General features: G+C 34.7%; 1 protein-coding gene and 1 non-coding gene across 2 annotated transcripts in view; one reads left to right on the forward strand and one right to left on the reverse strand.

The window, feature by feature from the left end:
• Window positions 1-19,654, reverse strand: part of Cps1 (carbamoyl-phosphate synthase 1) — a 121,382-nt gene that overhangs the window by 57,938 nt on the left and 43,790 nt on the right. The window contains exons 14-21 of the mRNA XM_046462888.2: window positions 18,961-19,150; window positions 17,832-17,989; window positions 15,940-16,068; window positions 12,778-12,922; window positions 11,055-11,265; window positions 9,425-9,623; window positions 5,933-6,109; window positions 2,459-2,577 (exon numbers count right to left, since the gene is read on the reverse strand). Coding sequence (XP_046318844.1) covers window positions 2,459-2,577; window positions 5,933-6,109; window positions 9,425-9,623; window positions 11,055-11,265; window positions 12,778-12,922; window positions 15,940-16,068; window positions 17,832-17,989; window positions 18,961-19,150 — 1,328 coding nt within the window. The remainder of the gene's footprint in view (window positions 1-2,458; window positions 2,578-5,932; window positions 6,110-9,424; window positions 9,624-11,054; window positions 11,266-12,777; window positions 12,923-15,939; window positions 16,069-17,831; window positions 17,990-18,960; window positions 19,151-19,654) is intronic.
• Window positions 2,048-2,154, forward strand: LOC124105689 (U6 spliceosomal RNA). The gene has a single exon (XR_006855811.1). It is a non-coding gene; the product is annotated as a U6 spliceosomal RNA (small nuclear RNA).

Genomic DNA, 19,654 nt, shown 5'->3' on the forward strand with positions numbered 1-19,654 from the left:
AAGTGCAAAAGGGCATGGGCACCTTAATACAAGAGTGCCCAACTTTGTTTTCCTTTCAACTTCAGGCCCCTATGTGCCACGGTAGGATTGAGACAACTAGCCTCAGTGGCCATCCATTCTTTCCATTTACCTAACACTTCTAAATAGCAGTCATTATCATAATGCTATGTATGCACCAGTGACTCTCCAAAAAAAGAAAAAAAATGAAGTCAAGTATCTGTGAGATAATGAGTTCAGATATTAGGTTTACTAATGCCATGGATCATCTATTGACTTTCACTCCAAGTTATTGTCAGCTTTTGTTACATAATAGCATTTTAGCCTCCCTGAATCAAAACAAACTTACACAGCATGTAAATAATTTTTATAATCTTTTACATTATTAAAAGCTCCATATATAAAGTGTTTTAAATGTAGATCATTTTGAAGATACAAGAGAAAGGGCCTTTTTTACAAATAAATTTATGTCAGCAAATGGAAACCAAAAACGTCAAATTATCAGCTAATAAATGCAACAGAATGTGGAAGTCAGAAAGATATTATAAGTGATCTATGACAGTGAACTGTTCTAATCCTCCAAGGACCTTTTTTTACTATCAATATACACTTATTTGTGCTTAGTTAGTATCTCAACCTGCCTTCTAGATGTAACAAAAACTATTTAATTAAAAATTTAAATTTGTCCAAAAATCAGAATATACATCAAGTGGAAATTAAATCACGATAACATCTGTTCTTTTCCACCCCAAATCTCTTGCACTGTTACATCTGGCACTCTGTAAGTTTCTAGCACCCTCATGTGGTTTAATTGGAGTGATCTCATAGGCATTTGAAATCAGGTGCCTTAAATTGAACAGTAGAACAGGCTATAATTCAACATGGAAGTTCTGCTGGCAGCATAAACCAGAAAAGGAAAACTTAAGTCAGCAAAATTCTAAGATGAATGTATAGGCTCAATTCCTAACTTATTTGCTATATACTGCTCATTTTATGTGATCTCTAGAAAGGATGATTTACAGGCAACTATAGCTAGTTTCATCTCTGTCAGATAGGAATCCCCAATGTTCAAAATCAAGCATTTGACATGGGAAATTGTGGAATAAAGAAATACCTAATTTCGCTTAAAAGTAAAAGCAGGTGTTTTTATTTCTCAGATAGTGTACATCTCAATGAAGCCAATACAGCAACCCAACTATTTTTGTAGTTGCTAAATAGATGAGTCACCCAAGCTATCAGAACTTCCACTGTCCTCAACAACATTGTAACTAAACTTTCTACATTTTCATAAATCATTTGAGAAAAATTCAAATGCAAAAAAAAATTTTCCTTCTCTAAACATATCCCTAAACTGGTTCTTTTCAAAAAGAAATTATCTCAGAGACCTCTTAGAGGGGAGAAACTAAAGAAGACCATACTGTCTGTTCTTAATTTGGAAATAAATGCTCCTCTTATCAAAGATGTATGTTTGAAACATATCCAAGATGTCATAAGCTTGAGATGCCCCAGCAAGCAGTCTTCCCATGAAAAAATTTAGATTTTAAAGTATTGACATTATTAGAATATTCTCAACATGAAATAAAATTTTAAAATAATTGGCTATGAAGGAGATAAAAATGTAAATGAGGAAGAGGTAAGGAGTCTATCAACAGAAACTTGCATGTGGCTTATTTGTACACTGAACTAGACATTCCACAGTTAAAAACATCAGTAGGATACGAGATGAAGGCATTTTCTCATCAATATATAGCAAATGCATAAGTTGATATCAAAAAGTAAAAGTAGGGGCTGGGTTTGATATCAAAAAGTAAAAGTAGCTCAGTGTTAGCTCACTTGTCTAGCATGTGTGAGGCACTGGTTCAATTCTCAGCACCACATATGAATAAATGAATAAAATAAAGGTTCATCAACAACTAAAAAACTATTTTAAAAAGGAAATGTAGGCTTCATATCTTGAAAGAATTTATAAAAAGTAGGAATAATATTCATTTAATTGCTGATTAATAAAATTTAAATCTGCATAAGGTTTGGTAATTAAATAACACATTCAGTACTCACTTTGGCAGCATATATACTAAAATTGGAACGATACGGAGAAGATTAGCATGGCCCCTGAACAAGGATGGCACACAAATTCATGAAACATTCTATATTAATAAATAAATAAATAACACATTCATACATGTAACTGATTTTTGTAAATTTAAAGAACCTAATAAAATCATCACTATATGTGCTAACAAGAGTGGAGGTAGAAAATGGCTAAATATATTAACAGAAATATTTCAAAAAATAATATCTGAAAATTTCCTACTTATCTTCTGGCTATGGCTATTATTTTCCAATGTCAGTACTACTTACCTCATTGAAGCAGAATTTTGGCCAAATGCTTAAGAGTAAGAAGACTATTCAGAAAATGTACAGAAGTGCTGTGGAGGGAATCAGAGCAAGACTGGCTTACCTGTTGAGCCCTTTCAGTGTCTTTTGCATGTTTAAAATGTCACGCATCTTGTACAAAAACCACTTATCAATGGATGTGAGCTTCTCTATCTCATCAAGAGACATGTTGTCTTCCAAGGCCTGCCAGAGGGAGAAGAGACACTTTCTTTGGCAAACATTTATAAATGTCTTATTTGGCTGGAAACAGAGAGCAAACCATTCCTGTCTGTGTTGTTTAGAGAGCCGGAGGCTAACCACCTAGATATAAGCATGAAACTGACCTCATTGACATTCCTTCCAATAAACCTAAAGATGCTGCCAACTACATGTATGGAGAGCAGACAGAGCAGATGCCTGCCTTGAGCTGTTACAGTGGTGTGTGCTTAGGGCAGTCACCCTAACAAATTCTGGCTCCATATCCTCTTAATTCAAATGGGTTACCAATTATGTATGTTCCAAGTTTGGTACAACTCTTTGGAATTAATAGAATCTCTTGAAACTATAGTTAAATCAAATTGGTAAGAAAATCTGGAATTGATACAATGATTGTTTTGCTTGTGTTTACGATAGTTATATTCCAGCAAATAGCATATTTTTAAGCCCCCGTTCTAGATTCACACAAATATGCAAGAATCAGTGAGAATCCATGGGTTGGATCTGACTTGACATTATTTCTCTAGAACATTGCTTTGCAGAAGACTTCTAACAGAAAATTATTCTGAATCAGTTACTATGACTTTTGTGCTAAGACAAGCATTTTACAAAATCCTAACACTTTTTTTAGAACAATGTAGTAATAACTTAGGTTCTATAGGCAGCACAACCTTTTTCTCAAGTTCTCTTTAGCAATTTCTCAAAAGGAAAATTACAACTGTGTAATTAAGCAGAGTAGAAAATGCATCTGAAAGAAGAGATAAACTCTTAAAACCAAAACTTTTATATGCAAAGGCTGTCTATTGTTATTTTGTGCATGTAAAGATATATATGTGCATATGTATACACACCAAATATACCCAATGAAAAATAATAACCTTGTAATACTTCAAAACCACTTATTTTAGAATCATATTGTATATTTTTAAACCTCACTAGGAACTATATGTAACTACTACATACAGTAATGTTGCTATTATATTCAACCAAGGAAGTTTAGTTTCCTTAGACCTACTTATTTCTAGTATCAGAGACCATGATTCTAAGTGGTGAAATATATCATGACTCACAATTCTATTGACCAGAGTATGACATCTAAGGGGAACACTCAAAGTCATGTTCATTTCCTAAGTTCATTTATGTCACTTTTACTTAACTTTTCCTGAAACTATAGTCAGAGTTCCCAGGACTACAATCTGTCCTATTTTCCAAGTGATTGAATGAATGATCAACACCATTATCAGGAGGGTAGAGCCTTAAGATCCTTATGCTTTTTGACAGATCATGAGATTGTCATCCAATCCTGAACACTGCAGGAGGACCTGGAATCCTGTTCTCACGGTCATTTTACTGTGAGAAAGAACACCTTCCAGTCACATCCACAGTTTCCAACAGAAAGTAAAATCCCATCAGTCTTGGGACTTCACACACAGCAGTTTTGCCATGTTATGCTGCTGTAATGAAGTTCATATTGACCCCAGACACGTTCGAGGTTGCTTTACTGTTCTAAAAGTAAAAAAAAAAAAAAAAATGATGCCCTGAATTCTCCCAAAATCAAAAGAGGTGTTGATCCAGTCATCCTGAAATAAAACTCTGCAAAAATCAGACCTCAGAGCAAGTTGCCCTTTTCTAAAATCATGAAAGCAAGCGAAGATTTACACACTTCCTTCATTCTTTTTCCCCCTTCAGCTCTCCACAAACCTCACACTCTTTGTCAAAATCACCAAGTTTCTGGTTGCTGTGGAAATGAACAGTAATGTTGACCTCTCACAAACAGAAACCAGTTCCTTCTCCTGGCACTCTGGCAGACAATAATTTATATCTTAGACACTGCACTTCTTGCTTGTACATAGGGTACTCTGTACAGGAACGAAACTCCACACATTTGCCCTGAATCCTCATCCTTTATAAGTCTGTTAGAAAAGAATGAGAGATTTGCTTGAGTTTTACAGCCTGTCTGGGAACTTGGAAATGCTTCCCTTTTTCATCTGCCTCATAGTAGCAGAAACATGATTGCTAGACTTAAAGGAAAAATCCATTTACTATCCTTTGCCTGAGTAAAAAAAAAAAAAAAATACATACACACACACACACACACATGCATACACCCTCACGTACAAGAATGTCACAGATTTATTTTTATATAAAAGATGAAAATAGGAACAATAAATGAAGGTGAGACGGCTTTTTAGAATAATCTCTTCTACCAGCACCCCAGAAAAATGCTAATTTTGAACCCCTAACACTGAAAAGTGCTCATCAAAAGATAATAGTATCTCTCAGAATTTCAATAGTACTTAAATATTCTGTGTGTAAAAACCATAAGATCGAGAAGAACACATATTAAACGCAATGAAGGAAGCATCCCTTCCTCTTCTTCCCTTCCCCTCCAGGACTCTCAACATATGGATATACTCATGAAATGAGTTCAAAAATCATAAACAGCACTTTTCTGTTGCTACAAAGGCAAATTATCATAAAGTTGGACTTCCTCTTTAAAGGTAAAATTCATATTTTCATCAACTAATCCCACATGCACACACACACATAAAATGGTCAGCAGAGCTTTGGAGACGGGAGTATGGTTTGATACTGTTGAAGGATTAATGCCTGTGCTTCTTTAAATGTCAAAAAGCCATTCAGGGATTTCTGACCAGACAGATTCCAGCTGCCCAAGTCACCTTTTATAAAATCAGATGAGCTGACACTCCAAAAAATCTAAGCACAGTAAATATGAAAGGAGATTAATATGGCATTTAATTTGCATAAAAAGGAACTAGAGGGTGGAAGTGAGAAATGTGGGGCTCTTTTGTTCTAAAAGTAACACCAATAAAATAATTACATGGAAAAGTCTATAATCGTGGAGATTTTTTCATAGTCAGTTGTTGTAGTTGTTGTTGTTTAAACACAGAAAAAAAGCAAATAATTAGGATTATTCTAGGGTCTCAGGTAGCAAATACTCAATGATAGCCTTGTATACATCTTCCTTTCTAAAATACAGTTTTACACATTTTCAAGGAATAAGTAATGAAGGTGATAGGAAAGGACAAGTCAATATTGTCAAATCTACTTACGAGCATAGCTACTATATATACTAAAAGGAAGGGACATTTTATCTATGTGATAATCCTTTAAAACTGCAATGTGCCCTTAAGTCCAAGCTTAAAGTCAAATTAACAAAGCATTATTTTTCATTAATTACAGAGTATTTCATGAAATCCATGTAGGACTCCAGTCTTCCTCAGAAGTCTCTATTGAAGACAAGTAAAATTTTTCCCCAAATCCATGAATTCCTGACCATATTCTAAAATAAAATAGCTCTGGACCCCTCCTAACATATCACCTTGGCAATGGCATAGATGCGAGTGCTGGATGGTTCTGCCAGCTCTCGTTTGAGATCCAGGTTCGATGGCCACTCTTTGTTCATTGGAAGACGAGAAGTGAAGCCATCTACTGATGGGTGGCACATTCGTAAAGCCTTCTGGAAACTCTCCTCAAAGGTGCGACCAATAGCCATGACCTGTAATGCACATATGAGATATCATAATGAAGAAAAGAACAACTATTTTTTAATTCGTTACAGATATGGGTGCAGAATATTTTTCCCAAGAGGCTTAAGAATGAAAAATAAGTGAGAACACTGCTCAAATTTGGAGGCATTTTTTTTAGTTCCTCTTCCCCTTTCTCCACGGTTTAGGTGTAATGAGTCTTTAACATTAGGTCAGTCTTCTGTCAGAGAATTTAGCTGTGTTCACCTGTACCTGCTTTGAACCAACAGACCTTAAAATAAAGAATAAGTGGCCAGAGTATACAGACCCGTCCTCAATAAGTTCTTGCTTTTATGCCAATGTCCTTTCTGATAGAAAGCAAATAAAGAGAAAACAGACATATTAAAGCAAAAACAGAACTATTTTTAAATGAGTGTTAGCATCCATGATGGGTTGGCTTTCTTAAAAGTATTAATATTAACAGAACCTTGAGAATCATAACAAATACTAATAGATTATGATTTTAAATATAGATGGAGCCTAAATTCTCCATGACAAATTCAGTGTGTCTTTCCACAATCTTTACAACTAATAGTACACTAATCAATTAGAAAAAACATGTGGTGATTAAGTTTGAACAAGTTACAAGTTACACCTTACAACCTACCCAGTAATTTTCATTGAATAAACACTGTTTTTGATACTTTCCATGGAATAATAGATTGCTATGCATTTTTGGACTTCAATTTAAAATAATAAAAGTCATAATGCTGCCTTCAGTAAATTTCCATGAGTCCTCAAATAGATTTGAATTCCCATTAATGTCAGCTTATGAATCATCAAATCAATTGTGTGACAAGATACATACTCAAAATACACTAAAGCAAAACAGATAAACTTTTCCCACTGTTTCAAAATTTAATTAGAAATAAGGGAAGATTCATGATAGCATGGATAAAAAAAAGTGTTGGTTCAATTCAGATATCAAATTAGCAACTCATAATGATACCTTTAAAAATTAGACAATATATTTATACTCTGTATAGCCCAGGCATGGAAGCATAAAACCAAGAAAATATTTTTAAGGTATTTAATAAAATTTGAAGTATTATCCAGTTAAAATTTAGCCCTAAATAAGCTAGTCCTACAAATAATTCTCTCTATATATTTATTATTCATATTCTAATTTGTACAAAATGGTGTACATAATTCATTCAACAAGAAAGCATACCTATATAATAAAGGCATGTATAACTTTAACCTATTGCTCAAATTTTGTGCTTTTTAATACTTTATATTATTAAAATTTATTTTTATTAAGTAAAAATTTCACCATTTTTCAGTAAAATAATTATCATGGCCTTCCTTGACATTGTTCTCCTACGTTCTCACAGCACCTTATGTACATACTATTTTTACTTTTATGACAGATTAATTCATATCATATTTGTTTCTGTTTATAAATTCTGAGCTTTCCAACTGAAGATAATGCATCACAATTATCTTCAGTTTATTCACTGTTGTATCCTGTCAGTGTCTTGCTTGTGGTAAGAATTCAGGAAATGTTTGCTAACTGGAATTGAACTAAATGTGAGGTGTTAAATATTCACTGGCAACAAAACTTCCTCAGATAATACGTCCCAAATGAAAACATTACAAAATTCACTCAAATTCTTTGGCCTGCAAATTTTACTGTGAACATTTATGAAAAAGAACATTTCCCATGAAGTGTAAACTAAATAACAGTTGTTTGTTTGACTGAAACACCACCAATGCAGTGTTTTCATAAAATTGGAATTCTAATTCTATCGGGCTTTGAGAAGCATGATAGGAAAAATAAGATTTAAAATTAATGTGGAGGTATGAAAACCACCACGTGGTGTTTTACAACTAGTAAGATATTTTAATTTAAAAGGTCAAGTTGTTCCTTATCTTTCATTATCTCAAAATCTTCCATTAATACCTTGAAAATTAAGGAAGCCAAAATAGCAATAATTCTGTTTTTATGTATGAATATCATAGACCAATAAAATGCCTTTTTTTTCCTTTCCCTAAATTGGTGATAGACGTAAACTTTATTTCTTGTGATTAGTGGCATGTATTTCTGAATGGCTTTTCTGAGTTGAGGCTACACTTTGTGTTATGTAACAATGAATTCCTATATGGAAGTATATATCATAAATAATCATTGTTTCACACTCAAACCAGCTTAGATACCTAGACATAGATTGTGTTTCCACATTGCACAACAGATGAGATAGACATAAAGTAAGACAGACAGAAAGATAAAAATGAAGCATATGGTTATTCAAAAACTCTCCTCCTATATAACATTTATAAATACAATTTAATGATGATATCAAGGATGGATTACATTTGGGGGCTTTACTATAACTCTACCTTAAAAGACATCGCTAAATACTTTACACATACTAATCCCAAACCTTAAAAGAACCCTACACCTTAGGTATTGTCATCTCCATTTCATGGATATGATCCTGAGCCTCAGAGTCTTGCCTGAGAGTCTCTAGCTACTAAGTGACAGCTTCAAGAGCTCCACCCAGTAGATTTGGTTTTAAGGTTCCTGCTTTATCCACTACGCCAAACCTCCTCCATGCAAAAGAGAGAAGGCCTTAGTTGGGGGAGGCAAGGGAGTAAATCTCAGAAGCAAGCATCTGAATTCCTTTCCTTCCTTTCACACAGAAGAGCACTGCATCTTTGATGACAGAATAATCAAACACTAACTTAAATTTCTAGTAGTCTAACACAGAACATTATGAAAATTTTTCTAAAGATACTAAAAGGTTAGAACTTTTCCATGTAATGAAAGGAACCTTAATATTTCACTATGCTCCTCTCCATTTATAATGTTTGATCTGGAAGGTCCTTGAGACATCATTTGGTCCTACCCTCTGCTTTATAGATGTGTAAAGTTGAGGTCCAAGGAGATAAAAATACCAATTCATAAGACTGGACTAAAATCAAATTCTTAACCTCAGCTCAGAGATCTTACCAGTGCTCTTTGTTGTCTTATATGTCATTTAACTTTCTTGATTTGGTTATAAAATATATTGTAACTCTGTTTTATTTATATGAACATGCATGTGTATGTATTATATACCCAAAGGCATGGTTTGCCCCTTAATCCAGCAAAATGACCATGTAACAAATGTTTCATACTAAGATCAAAGAGAGAGATGCTCAACACTAAAGACAGAACAAAATTACTGTGTGTTCTCCAATCAAAAACCCAATCTCCAGATAACCTTAGGACTTTCAATGGTGTTAAGGATTTAACAAAATCTCTGAGAACAAATACAAAATAGAGAAGAACACCAAGAACTCACCTCTCCTACACTTTTCATAGAGCTACCAATTCGGCTAGATGTTCCATGGAAACGGTCAAGATCCCAGCGAGGAATCTTGGTAACCATGTAATCCAGACTGGGTTCAAAGCAGGCTGACGTCTTCCCTGATACGACATTCTTAATTTCTGGAAGTGGGATTCCTAGAGCAATCTTTGCTGCAATGAATGCCAATGGATAGCTAAAAAGAGAGAGAAAAAATTTTTGAGGTTTTTTTCTTTTCTTTTTCTTTTGAGCCATAAGTATTGAAAACAGCCCCAAATATTAATTGATCTTTCTTTAAAATTCTGGTATTATTCCACGTTAGTGCATAAGGCTCTCCTGATTCTATGCTCTGCATAAATATTTAATAACCATTATTTAAAATAATGTAAGTCATGATAAAGTACAGAGGCGCTGCAGAATCCACTTTCTATGCCTTGCAGGCACTTCTACAGCTCCCAGCCTTCACCTCTTCAACCCTAAATCAATAGCTTCCTTGATAAATAAGGTTTGACTTCCACTTGTGTTTAACCTCCACTCAGATGAGAATCTGCAAATGTCATTTTGAAAACAGTATCATACTTATCTGTAGGTAGGAAGACAGTATAGTTAGCTGGTACTAATAAGAACTCTAATGGTAAGGAAAATGGAGGAATTGCAAGTTTGGATCCTAGCTCTGCCTCTGGGAACTCAACTATCTTCATCTGTAATGTCAGTTTTTGGTTATTTTTATTTGAGAATATAATTCATGAACTATAGAATTTAATATGATTTCTTTATTACAAACAACCCATCTAACAGATGAGACAATTATTGTGCCCAAAGTCAAATAGTCAATGGAAGGACCCAATGGAAACACAGGTCTTGTGACTCCTTGGCTTGTATACTTGGCTTGTATCACACCATGCAGCACTGTGTAGCTACATAAAAATTTATAGAAGTAAATATTTTTGTTCATTTAAGTTCTGTATAATTAAAATGCCAGATGCTAAAGATATTAATAGAAACAAAAGGTTTTAATTAGCTTCACCTCCCAATTATGCTTGTTAGCAGTTGTTAAACAGAAGCAAATTTATTTTTTGGTTGCAACATTTACCTGTGGAAAAATCCTACATTGTCAAGTCTCGAGGAGATTTTTTTTAATTCATTCATTTATCATTAAATAATAGATAGCATTGTATGCTTTTATCATGTTCAACATTGCTAAAATCAAAACAATATGTATCAAAGGCTTGAGTTGAGCAAACTATAATTTTTATATTTTTTTAATACTTGCTATAGGGCTATATTCCTAAAGAATCCAGTTGGACGCTAAAATTAAGGATCAGTGTGCACTTTGCAACAACATCTGCAAAGTGCAATTAAGAAGCAGATTTTTCACAGCCTGTTTTGACCACCCAGATTTGGTTAGTTTATGATTAGCCAGCAAACAAAGCCAGCTAGCAATACCGTTTGCTTCAATCTGGCAGCAAGCTCATTAATAACCATGTCTTTAGGGTTCCATAAATGACTTGGAGCTAGCACACAGAAAGGAGGGATATTTATAAATGCAGCACAGTCTTCCACTAGGAGTCCATTTTTCCATTTCCAAAGAATCTGCAAGAGGCATGGTCAATCATTCTGATCTTACCCAGTGGCCTTTGAGGCCAGGGCAGAGCTCCGGGACAGTCTGGCATTCACTTCGATGATGCAGTATTCCATTGAGGTAGGATGAAGGGCAAACTGAATGTTGCATTCACCCACAATGCCCAAGTGGCGAACAACATTGATTGAAGTACGCCTCAGCATCTGAAACTCTGCATTGGAGAGTGTCTGGGCAGGGGCCACAACAACAGAATCACCTGTAAACCCAAGCAGCACGCATTATCTGGTGTTATATTTTAATAGCCAACTTCAGAGACTTAGCAAGCCACTTAAATGATGAAAGACACAGAACAACCCTGGGATTTGTTGGGAAAATAATTATCTTGAGATACTGGGGATCAAACCCAGGGCCTTGCACATGTTAGGCAAGTGCTATACTCTGAGCTAAACCCCAGCACTCCGATACATTACTCCGAGACCCTACTAACCTTGCCCAAGCTCATCTAGCTATTAAAGCTTTAATCATCTACTTATTGGATTGACATTAGCTTTTTCAACTTACCTTCTCTTCATTCATCTCAAATTGTCTCTCAAGTTCTTCTTTCTATAGAATATTATCTCTCTTTTATCCACTGGCTCATCCATCTATCTTTTGTATGTCATCCCTTTTCATTCTCATTGCTCTCCAATCATAGCCCTTGTGTCTTCCATCTCACCGTCCTTGGTCTCCATTCCTTCTGCCCACAAATATGCTCAGAGGTCCTCTGCTTCAGCAAGCCCATCTCCCAGTATCAACCAGACACACAGACTCGTCTCATTCTTTATATGGCCAAAAGTTTGCCAATTCTCCTTATCCCTCATTATGATATAATTTCTTACCATATGGTTCTCAAAACTAACTTTGCATTGAAATTGCCTTCTTGGACATCTAAAAACCCAAATTAAATCTTCATGATTGACCTCGTACATCATTTGACACTGCCAAAAAACAAAGCTCTTTTATAAAACTAAGTACTCACCTTGGCTTATTAGATAAAATTCTACCCTCATTTCTTCCTAACTCTTCATTTCTCACCTTTGTTTCCAATACTCATCCTTTTTCTCCTCCCCATAAATCTAAGTGTTTCCCACAGTTCAAAGTTGACTCTATCTCTCCTCTTTCTGTAACTATGCCCTTGAATACTGTGTCTCCAACTTACTTCCTTTGTACCAAATGACTTCCAATGACCTTATACCAGCTTTTTTCTTTCTGTGCTCTTGAGTTCCATTTCACATTCTCAACTCCCCTCTCAAAAGTTCCACCCACATCTCAAATTTAGCATTTTTAAAATCTAAGTCATCATCTTTGCCCTCTTGTCTAACTAGTTTAGCTTGCTAAGAAAGCTATTTTTGTTACTTGAGTCTATTTTCTCAATCACTTGGTGACTAACACCTCAATCTGGTTTAAACCTTCTCAACCTCTCTCTTTACCTGTCAACACTAAATTGTATAGATTTTACCTCCAGTCCGTTGCTTATATTTGGTTCTGTTCACAAATGAAATCAGGATAGTTTTTTCTGCCCTCCTTCAGAGGGATTTTATGAAGGTCAAATTAAATGTGACAATATTTGCAATACTACAAGATATTGTACATGTGTTAAGTGTCATCATTAGTCTGTCAGCTAGGAATAGTAATTTAAAGAAAAGAAAAGAACTTCATGAAGACTGCTAGGGCCATCAAAGTCAGGAGCTAAAAGCATTACTATAATTCTTGAAGATTCTCTGCCTACCTGTATGAACGCCCATGGCATCAACATTTTCCATGTTACAGACAGTAACACAATTGTCATCAGCATCTCGGACCACTTCATACTCTATTTCTTTCCAACCCGTCACTGACCTTTCCACCAGAATCTGGTTGGTCATAGCAAATGCCTGGAAATTGGTGACACAAGTACCAAAGAGTAAGGAAAGGCACCGGCTTAACAAGGATTTTTAGCAAAATGCTCTGACCTAAATCCTGGTCAGGCCTGAAGTCTCAAACACAGTCTCCATATTCCACCACACTCCAGACGGCATAGTGTGTCAGAAAATCAGTGAGACCAGGAATAGCATCCTGCAGTGAATGTGCTTGATTTACATTATTGAGGCTTGCCATTCAAAGTGCTGATATGACATTAAATCAAACTAATTTAGGAAAAAGAGAAAATAATTGAGCAATCAGGCAGAGGGAAATGAAATTATTTCAGCAGCTAAGCTTCTGTGAAACCAGAAAATGTGATAAGTACAAATAAATGTGGAAAAATAAGTCTAAAGACTCTGGCTTTCTCTAAAATAGCTGAGGATGCTTTGTACAGTGACACACACAATAAAAGTTAGTTGATGTTGATGAGGGGGAGAAAGGAGATGATGATGGTTGTAGACAGTTAGGCAAGATGGCATAGGAAACTTGGGAATTAGAAGAATCATATGCAGCTATTATTATGGCTAATCACTGCTTAAGTGCTTAAATACTTGGAGTCGTATATCATGCATGCCTGATTAGACAGAAATGAATTTGTATAATTATCACTTCATATTTACTGAGTACCCACAGTTGGTAGAATATTGAACCCAAAATATGAAAGAGGCAATCTCTGACCTTAGGACATATAGTGACTGATAATATAAGAGAGAAATGTCCCTTTTTCTGCTAATATATATGATTTAGGAAGGCATGAAAGGGAAGGTACTTTGAATTTTTTTTCAAAATTATTAGTAGGTTGTATAATAACATAATAACTCAATTTAAAATTTTTCATAGTGTATATCAAACCTATTCTTTTTTTAACAACAGTCATTGCTACAGGATGTAGCTCATGCTACTGAAAATGTGATGTTTGTCCTCACAGCTACCCTTGATGAGGTTCTCAAAGTGGTCAGACCACTCTGTAGCCATTGTTAACAATTTAATAATGATTAATTTGCCATTTGGGTTGCCTTTAAAAAGAAGAAATATAGAAAACAAAGGGTATGAATTTACGAAAGCCTTCTGCATTCTAATGAAGTAGAATGGATATTTGGATACAAAGAAAATTGAGATGATTTTCACCTGTTTCCTCTATTTTCTTTAAGTCTCAGATTTTATACAAAATGTTAACTTAGGGACCTAAATGTGTTAATGAAGATCCTAGTTGTACTAAGTATAACCTCAAAAATATAAGGAGGTGACTTAGGATGTAAAGTTATGATTAATTAATTTCAAGGTAAAAGTCAGGTTTTCAACAAGGAAGCTCATTCAACAAGCTAGTGATTATTTTAGCAGAATGAAAATCATTGAAAACTATCTCATTCCAAAATTGCCTTATCTTCTGCATAAAAATTTTTGGAACTTAGAATGGTTTTTCATAAGTGAAAAATATATTTTGATAGAGAATAAGTATGTATTGCCACTATTGACAGTAATGATGAGATTGCTAATATTAAGAACATTTGGAACATCTGATAGGCTATAGAAAATTAATTTTTATATATCCACATAAATGTTTTTGCTTTAAATATATGATTCAGAACAAGAACTATTTATATGATTGTTTTCCTCTTTTTTTTTTTTTTTTTGTATCAGTGATTGAACTCAGGCACCTTACCACTGAGCCACATCCCCAGCCCTTTTTATCTTTTGTTTCGAGACAGAGTCTTTCTCAGTTGCTGAGAACCTCAAAAAGTTGCTAAGGCTAGCATCGAACTTGCCATCCTCCTGCTTCAGCCTCCTGAGCTACTAGGATTACAGGTATCCATCACCACACCCAGCTTTTTTGTTGTGGTGGTGGTAATTTTGGTAACATTAGAAAAACTAAATCCAAGTTGCAGATTTATAAGCCTGTCATTAGTGTCATTTAAATATTATATTTAAATTTATTTATCTGTACTCAACATATACCATCAATAATTAATTCAAGGGTCTCATTTTGCTTCAATACCAAAAGAAAGTAATGATTAAGCTATAAATTGTTATAGAGCTATTCTCTAAGCACTCCCTAAAATAATCCTCACGATAATCCTGCCAGACTCGCCTCCACACTGCCATGTAAGTCACACAAGCTTCTTGGCTGCCATGTGTTCATTCATTCAAAGTAATTATTGAGCTCCCAGAATTGCCAGACACTGTCCTGTGGAAATAGAATATGGGCAGAATTCTGGAGCAAAGTTTCGTGTGTTAATTTCTGGATTTCTTTTGTTGTGGTTTGTTTCTTGAGCATATCTTAAGTTTCTCAAGATATTTTCTTTAATACTCAAAAAGTGTTTGTCAATATATTGAAGTGATTTTGAGAGAAAATAAATTATAAATGATTAAGTCTCAATTTTGATTTTATGTGTGTATAGTAAGTGACAAAATCTGCTCATTTATTAAATTGAGAGATTTACAGTATATAGAGTTTAGTCATCTGAATTTTAGGTAAACTATGAAAAGAACTTTGCTTCACTTACTGGATATGTGAATTCACGTCACATTATTTTAAAAAATCATGGTAAAATGAGGCATTATATTTTGATTTTTTTCTTAACCACTAAAAATATTTTAGTATTACAAATACTAATGAGTTGGATTAAGATATAGTTGGATTAATTTCCAATCACTGAAGACTTTTAACTATAAAATAAAGACAGATCTTTAGGCAGAGTGACCTTTGGTTTACCTAGAGCCTTAGGGACTCTCAATGTGTCCCGCCATAAATATGTGCACTTCTGTTCTCTCTCAGAGTGTGGTCTTTTCAACCACACTTTTAGAGCATATGATAGTGATTTAGAAATTTTTTAAAAAGGGTCATTTCTCATTGCATAACTTTCTCCAGTGGAAAGGGACTATCAATAGCCAGTTCATTTTTTGTTTTTGTTTTGTTTTGTTTTGTTTGGGATTTTTTTTTCTTTTTCTTCTTTTGGTTGGTAAGAATGCCATCTATGAAAATACCTACCTTTGTGCTAAGGTCCAGTAAGGTCTCCTTATTGGGACAGATGCCTGAGCCTAAGCCACCCAGTGCATAAGCAGAACGAATCATCACGGGGTAGCCAATGGTGTCTGCTGCCTTCAGGGCATCCTCAATCTATAAACAAGAAAAAGAACACCAAACTTGAAAAGATACCACACTCTCACGAAAAAAAGAAGAAGAAGAAACACATCAAGAGCCTGGCAATTTAGGTGAATAAATTGATCTGGGGTGCATGAGTATGGAAAGGTTCTATTATTCCCTCATCTCCTTCTGAAAATATATGTTGCAATGCAAATGTTAAGTGGATTTATAGAATTCTAGGAGACTTCATATGTGTGTGTGTGCGTGTGTGCGTGCGCACATTCCATTTTAAAATGTTTATTCCATTCAAAAAAAATATTTTAAATCCAATCCTATTTTAAAGGCATTTGCACATAAATGATGTATTACTGATGTCAGGAAGAAGGGAAAATCACTTCAGTATTGCCAGTTTGTATGGTTCTTAGTTTCAGTTGAGGAGATTGAGATGCCTTGGCACTCAACCACTGATAAACCACTTCATCTCTGGCCTTGTGTTTCTCTTTACACACACACACACACACACACACACACATATATATATATATATATATATATATAATCTTCACTTTTTCTGATAAATCATATTTTGTTCTCTAAAAATAAAACTATGGCCAAATAATCATCATTCATTTGAAACTGGGAAAACATATTGAATTATTGAAATCTTAAATTTTGTGTTTAAATGAAACAAGGTTTTCTACTGCTGAAGCTAAGTTGGTATTACTCCACAATAAGCCATTAAGAACACTGTATAGAAAGAGATTTTTCATTTTTCAAATTCAGACTGAGAGTAGTCCCAGAAGCTTGGATTTTTTTTAACTTACAGAATACAACATATGGTGGTTATATTTTTCTGTCATGGAATATTATTACACTACCAATGGGAATGTAATTACACCTTTCCCATATGCCTGTTTCTCATCCTGGGGAAGCAAGGACATAATTATATCTGGCAATGGAAGAATAAATGTATGGCAATAGCTTCCCAAAGTGTTCAGAAGAGCTTTCCTGGGATTATTCCTGATTGACAGTACTTGGTAGCATTCTTTTCTGAAACACACATACCCAACTTTAGTTTTCCCAGTTGTGCCTGCCTTATCCCTAAGAATTTGCCTATTTCTACATTGGAAAGTTACATTTAAAACTTCCTGTAGCACCTCCACTTCATGTAACATGCGTCCAAAATCAAAAATAAAGTTTAGGACAAAAACGGATGAACAGCTAATTGATTATTTCCTGGTAACTGGTAAAACCCTATTGATAGGCATAGCATACAATAAAAAATGAGTAATAGAAAAATCAAAACCATCCTCTTTAAATATCTAAGATACAAATTTCTCAGTCATGAGTCTTACTGACTAGAGACATTTCATTCTAAAACTTTTATTCCATTCAAAAAAAATACTTTAAATCCAATCCCATTTTCAGGGCATTTGCAATAAATTATGTATGACTGATGTCAGGAAGAAGGGAAAATCACTTCAGTATTGCCAGTTTGTATGGTTCTTAGTTTCAGTTGAGGAGACTGAGATGCCTTGGCACTCAACCACTGATAAACCACTTCATCTCTGGCCTTGTATTTCTCTTTACATAAAATAAAATATTTATACCTATCCCTAATATTCAACATTGAATGCTTCCAGTAATATACAATGTCTCTGAAGTACTAATACATTTCTGGAAGAAAATACATGCAAGTATAAGAACTTTAACTGTTATTACTACACATGACAAATCATTCTCCCTACAATCCAAAATAAATAATGCCTGTTTCCCCAGACAGAAAGATTCCTTACTGATTCCACTGCAAAACTTGGAGCAATTTTCTCATTAATCTCATTTAGCTTGTCTGAGAATAGCTGTCTGTCTTCTGTGGCCATAATGGATTCAACCGAAGTTCCGAGGACTTTCACTCCATATTCCTTGAGCACACCTCTCTTGAATAGTTCCACTCCTACAGGAGAACCAATTATGATTAGTTTCTATAATCTCATACTCTGTGTCTCCTTTAACTGATACCTGAACACAATATTCTTAAAAAGAAATCTTAAAATTAATTCCAAAATCTTAAAATTAAACCCAAGCAGTCACTTCAGTCCACAATATAATTGCACTTAGAGAAAAAGTTTGAAATAAAATTTCTGATGCTGATATTGCTTTTGCCACTACTACCCTTCACATTAATTTTAGTGTCCTTATTAACATAAATCATAGAAGTACACTAAGCCTTAAGACTTCAGTATATTCCCATTCCTTCAAAGGTATATTTAGATAATAAGATTCTGTTACTTAAATAATCTCACAAACATGGGTTTCTATCTAGGTTGAAAATATCATCAAAACTGTTTTTATTTCTTTTACTTTGCCATCTAATTTTGGATAAGTCTTTTATGTTTGACATACAAATATATTCCCAATTGTTCACCCCAACGTCATTAGAGATCTTCATTCATGATCTAGCTGCAAAGATTTGAAGCACCCTAAAGAGACTAAGTAGTAAACTCAGCTGATGCCTGAAGAATGGTAGGAGCTGATCTATCTCACCATGAACATATATGTAAAAGTCAGATGTTTCAGGAACAGGTACAGAAGAGCACTTATTCCATGTTAAAACTCATTGTTCATTCACAATACTTCTTACAGCTTCATGATAACAGAGAAAAAACACATCCTAAGATGGAGGGAAGAAACCCAGGAAACCTATGAAAGCTAAAGTTTTCTGTATTGCTCAGCTGTTTTGTGAAACAAATGAATAGTACTCATCATATCACATTTCCCAGTGGCTGTTTCCTAACTGCTTTGTCACGCATTAAGAGGAAAGGTTTTCAGAGTACACAGAGCACAATTGTTAGATGAGTTCAAACAAAATATGTCACAAGTAGGTATCAGGGTCAAAACTCTGCAGCTGAACTTAAAAGAACTCACCGCAGTTCAGAGCCGTCTGGCCACCCATGCCTAGAATTAACCCATCAGGACGTTCTGCCTTGATGACCTCTGTGACGAACTGAGGGGTGATGGGGAGAAAGTAGACAGTATCTGCTTGCTTCAAGCCCACCTCATTGGTCTGCACTGATGCGATGTTGGGGTTCATCAGGACAGTTTTGACATTTTCTTCCTAAAACAAAACCATCAAGTATTTGAATATATGGTCCAAAGACAATGCTACCCTCAAATGAAGGGTTATGGGGGAAAGAAGATTTGGGGTTATTTTGTGGGCTTGTTGTGGCAATCAGTAACAGTACAAGTGAACAGAAATAAAAGAAAGACAAGCATTTGGTCAAAGACAAGCATTTGTTTATTTAACAACAAAATAAAACCATTTTTAAAAAAAAAAAAAAGTTCTTCACAAGAATTACCACAAGTTAGAGGTCTGCAAATACTATTGAGCTTTATGGCTCAACTGACCTTAAAAGAATAAAATAGTTCAAAAATTTTAAAATGAGTAAATAGAACTGGAGGCAACAATGAAGCTGCTTCTCCTTCTATTATCTGTCTGAAAACAATGTTGAGTATACTTTTTAAATGTAGGATAATGTGTTCTCCTCTTGTTAGAAGCACTAGGAGCCATTTGCTGGTTCCCATTGTTTTCTAGATTTTTTCGCCTGCTATAGTACTTTAA

Source organism: Marmota monax, unplaced genomic scaffold (genome assembly GCF_021218885.2).
Source record: "Marmota monax isolate L192 unplaced genomic scaffold, Marmota_monax_Labrador192_F-V1.1 WCK01_AAM20220418_F8-fsc00136, whole genome shotgun sequence".
Taxonomy (NCBI): domain Eukaryota; kingdom Metazoa; phylum Chordata; class Mammalia; order Rodentia; family Sciuridae; genus Marmota; species Marmota monax.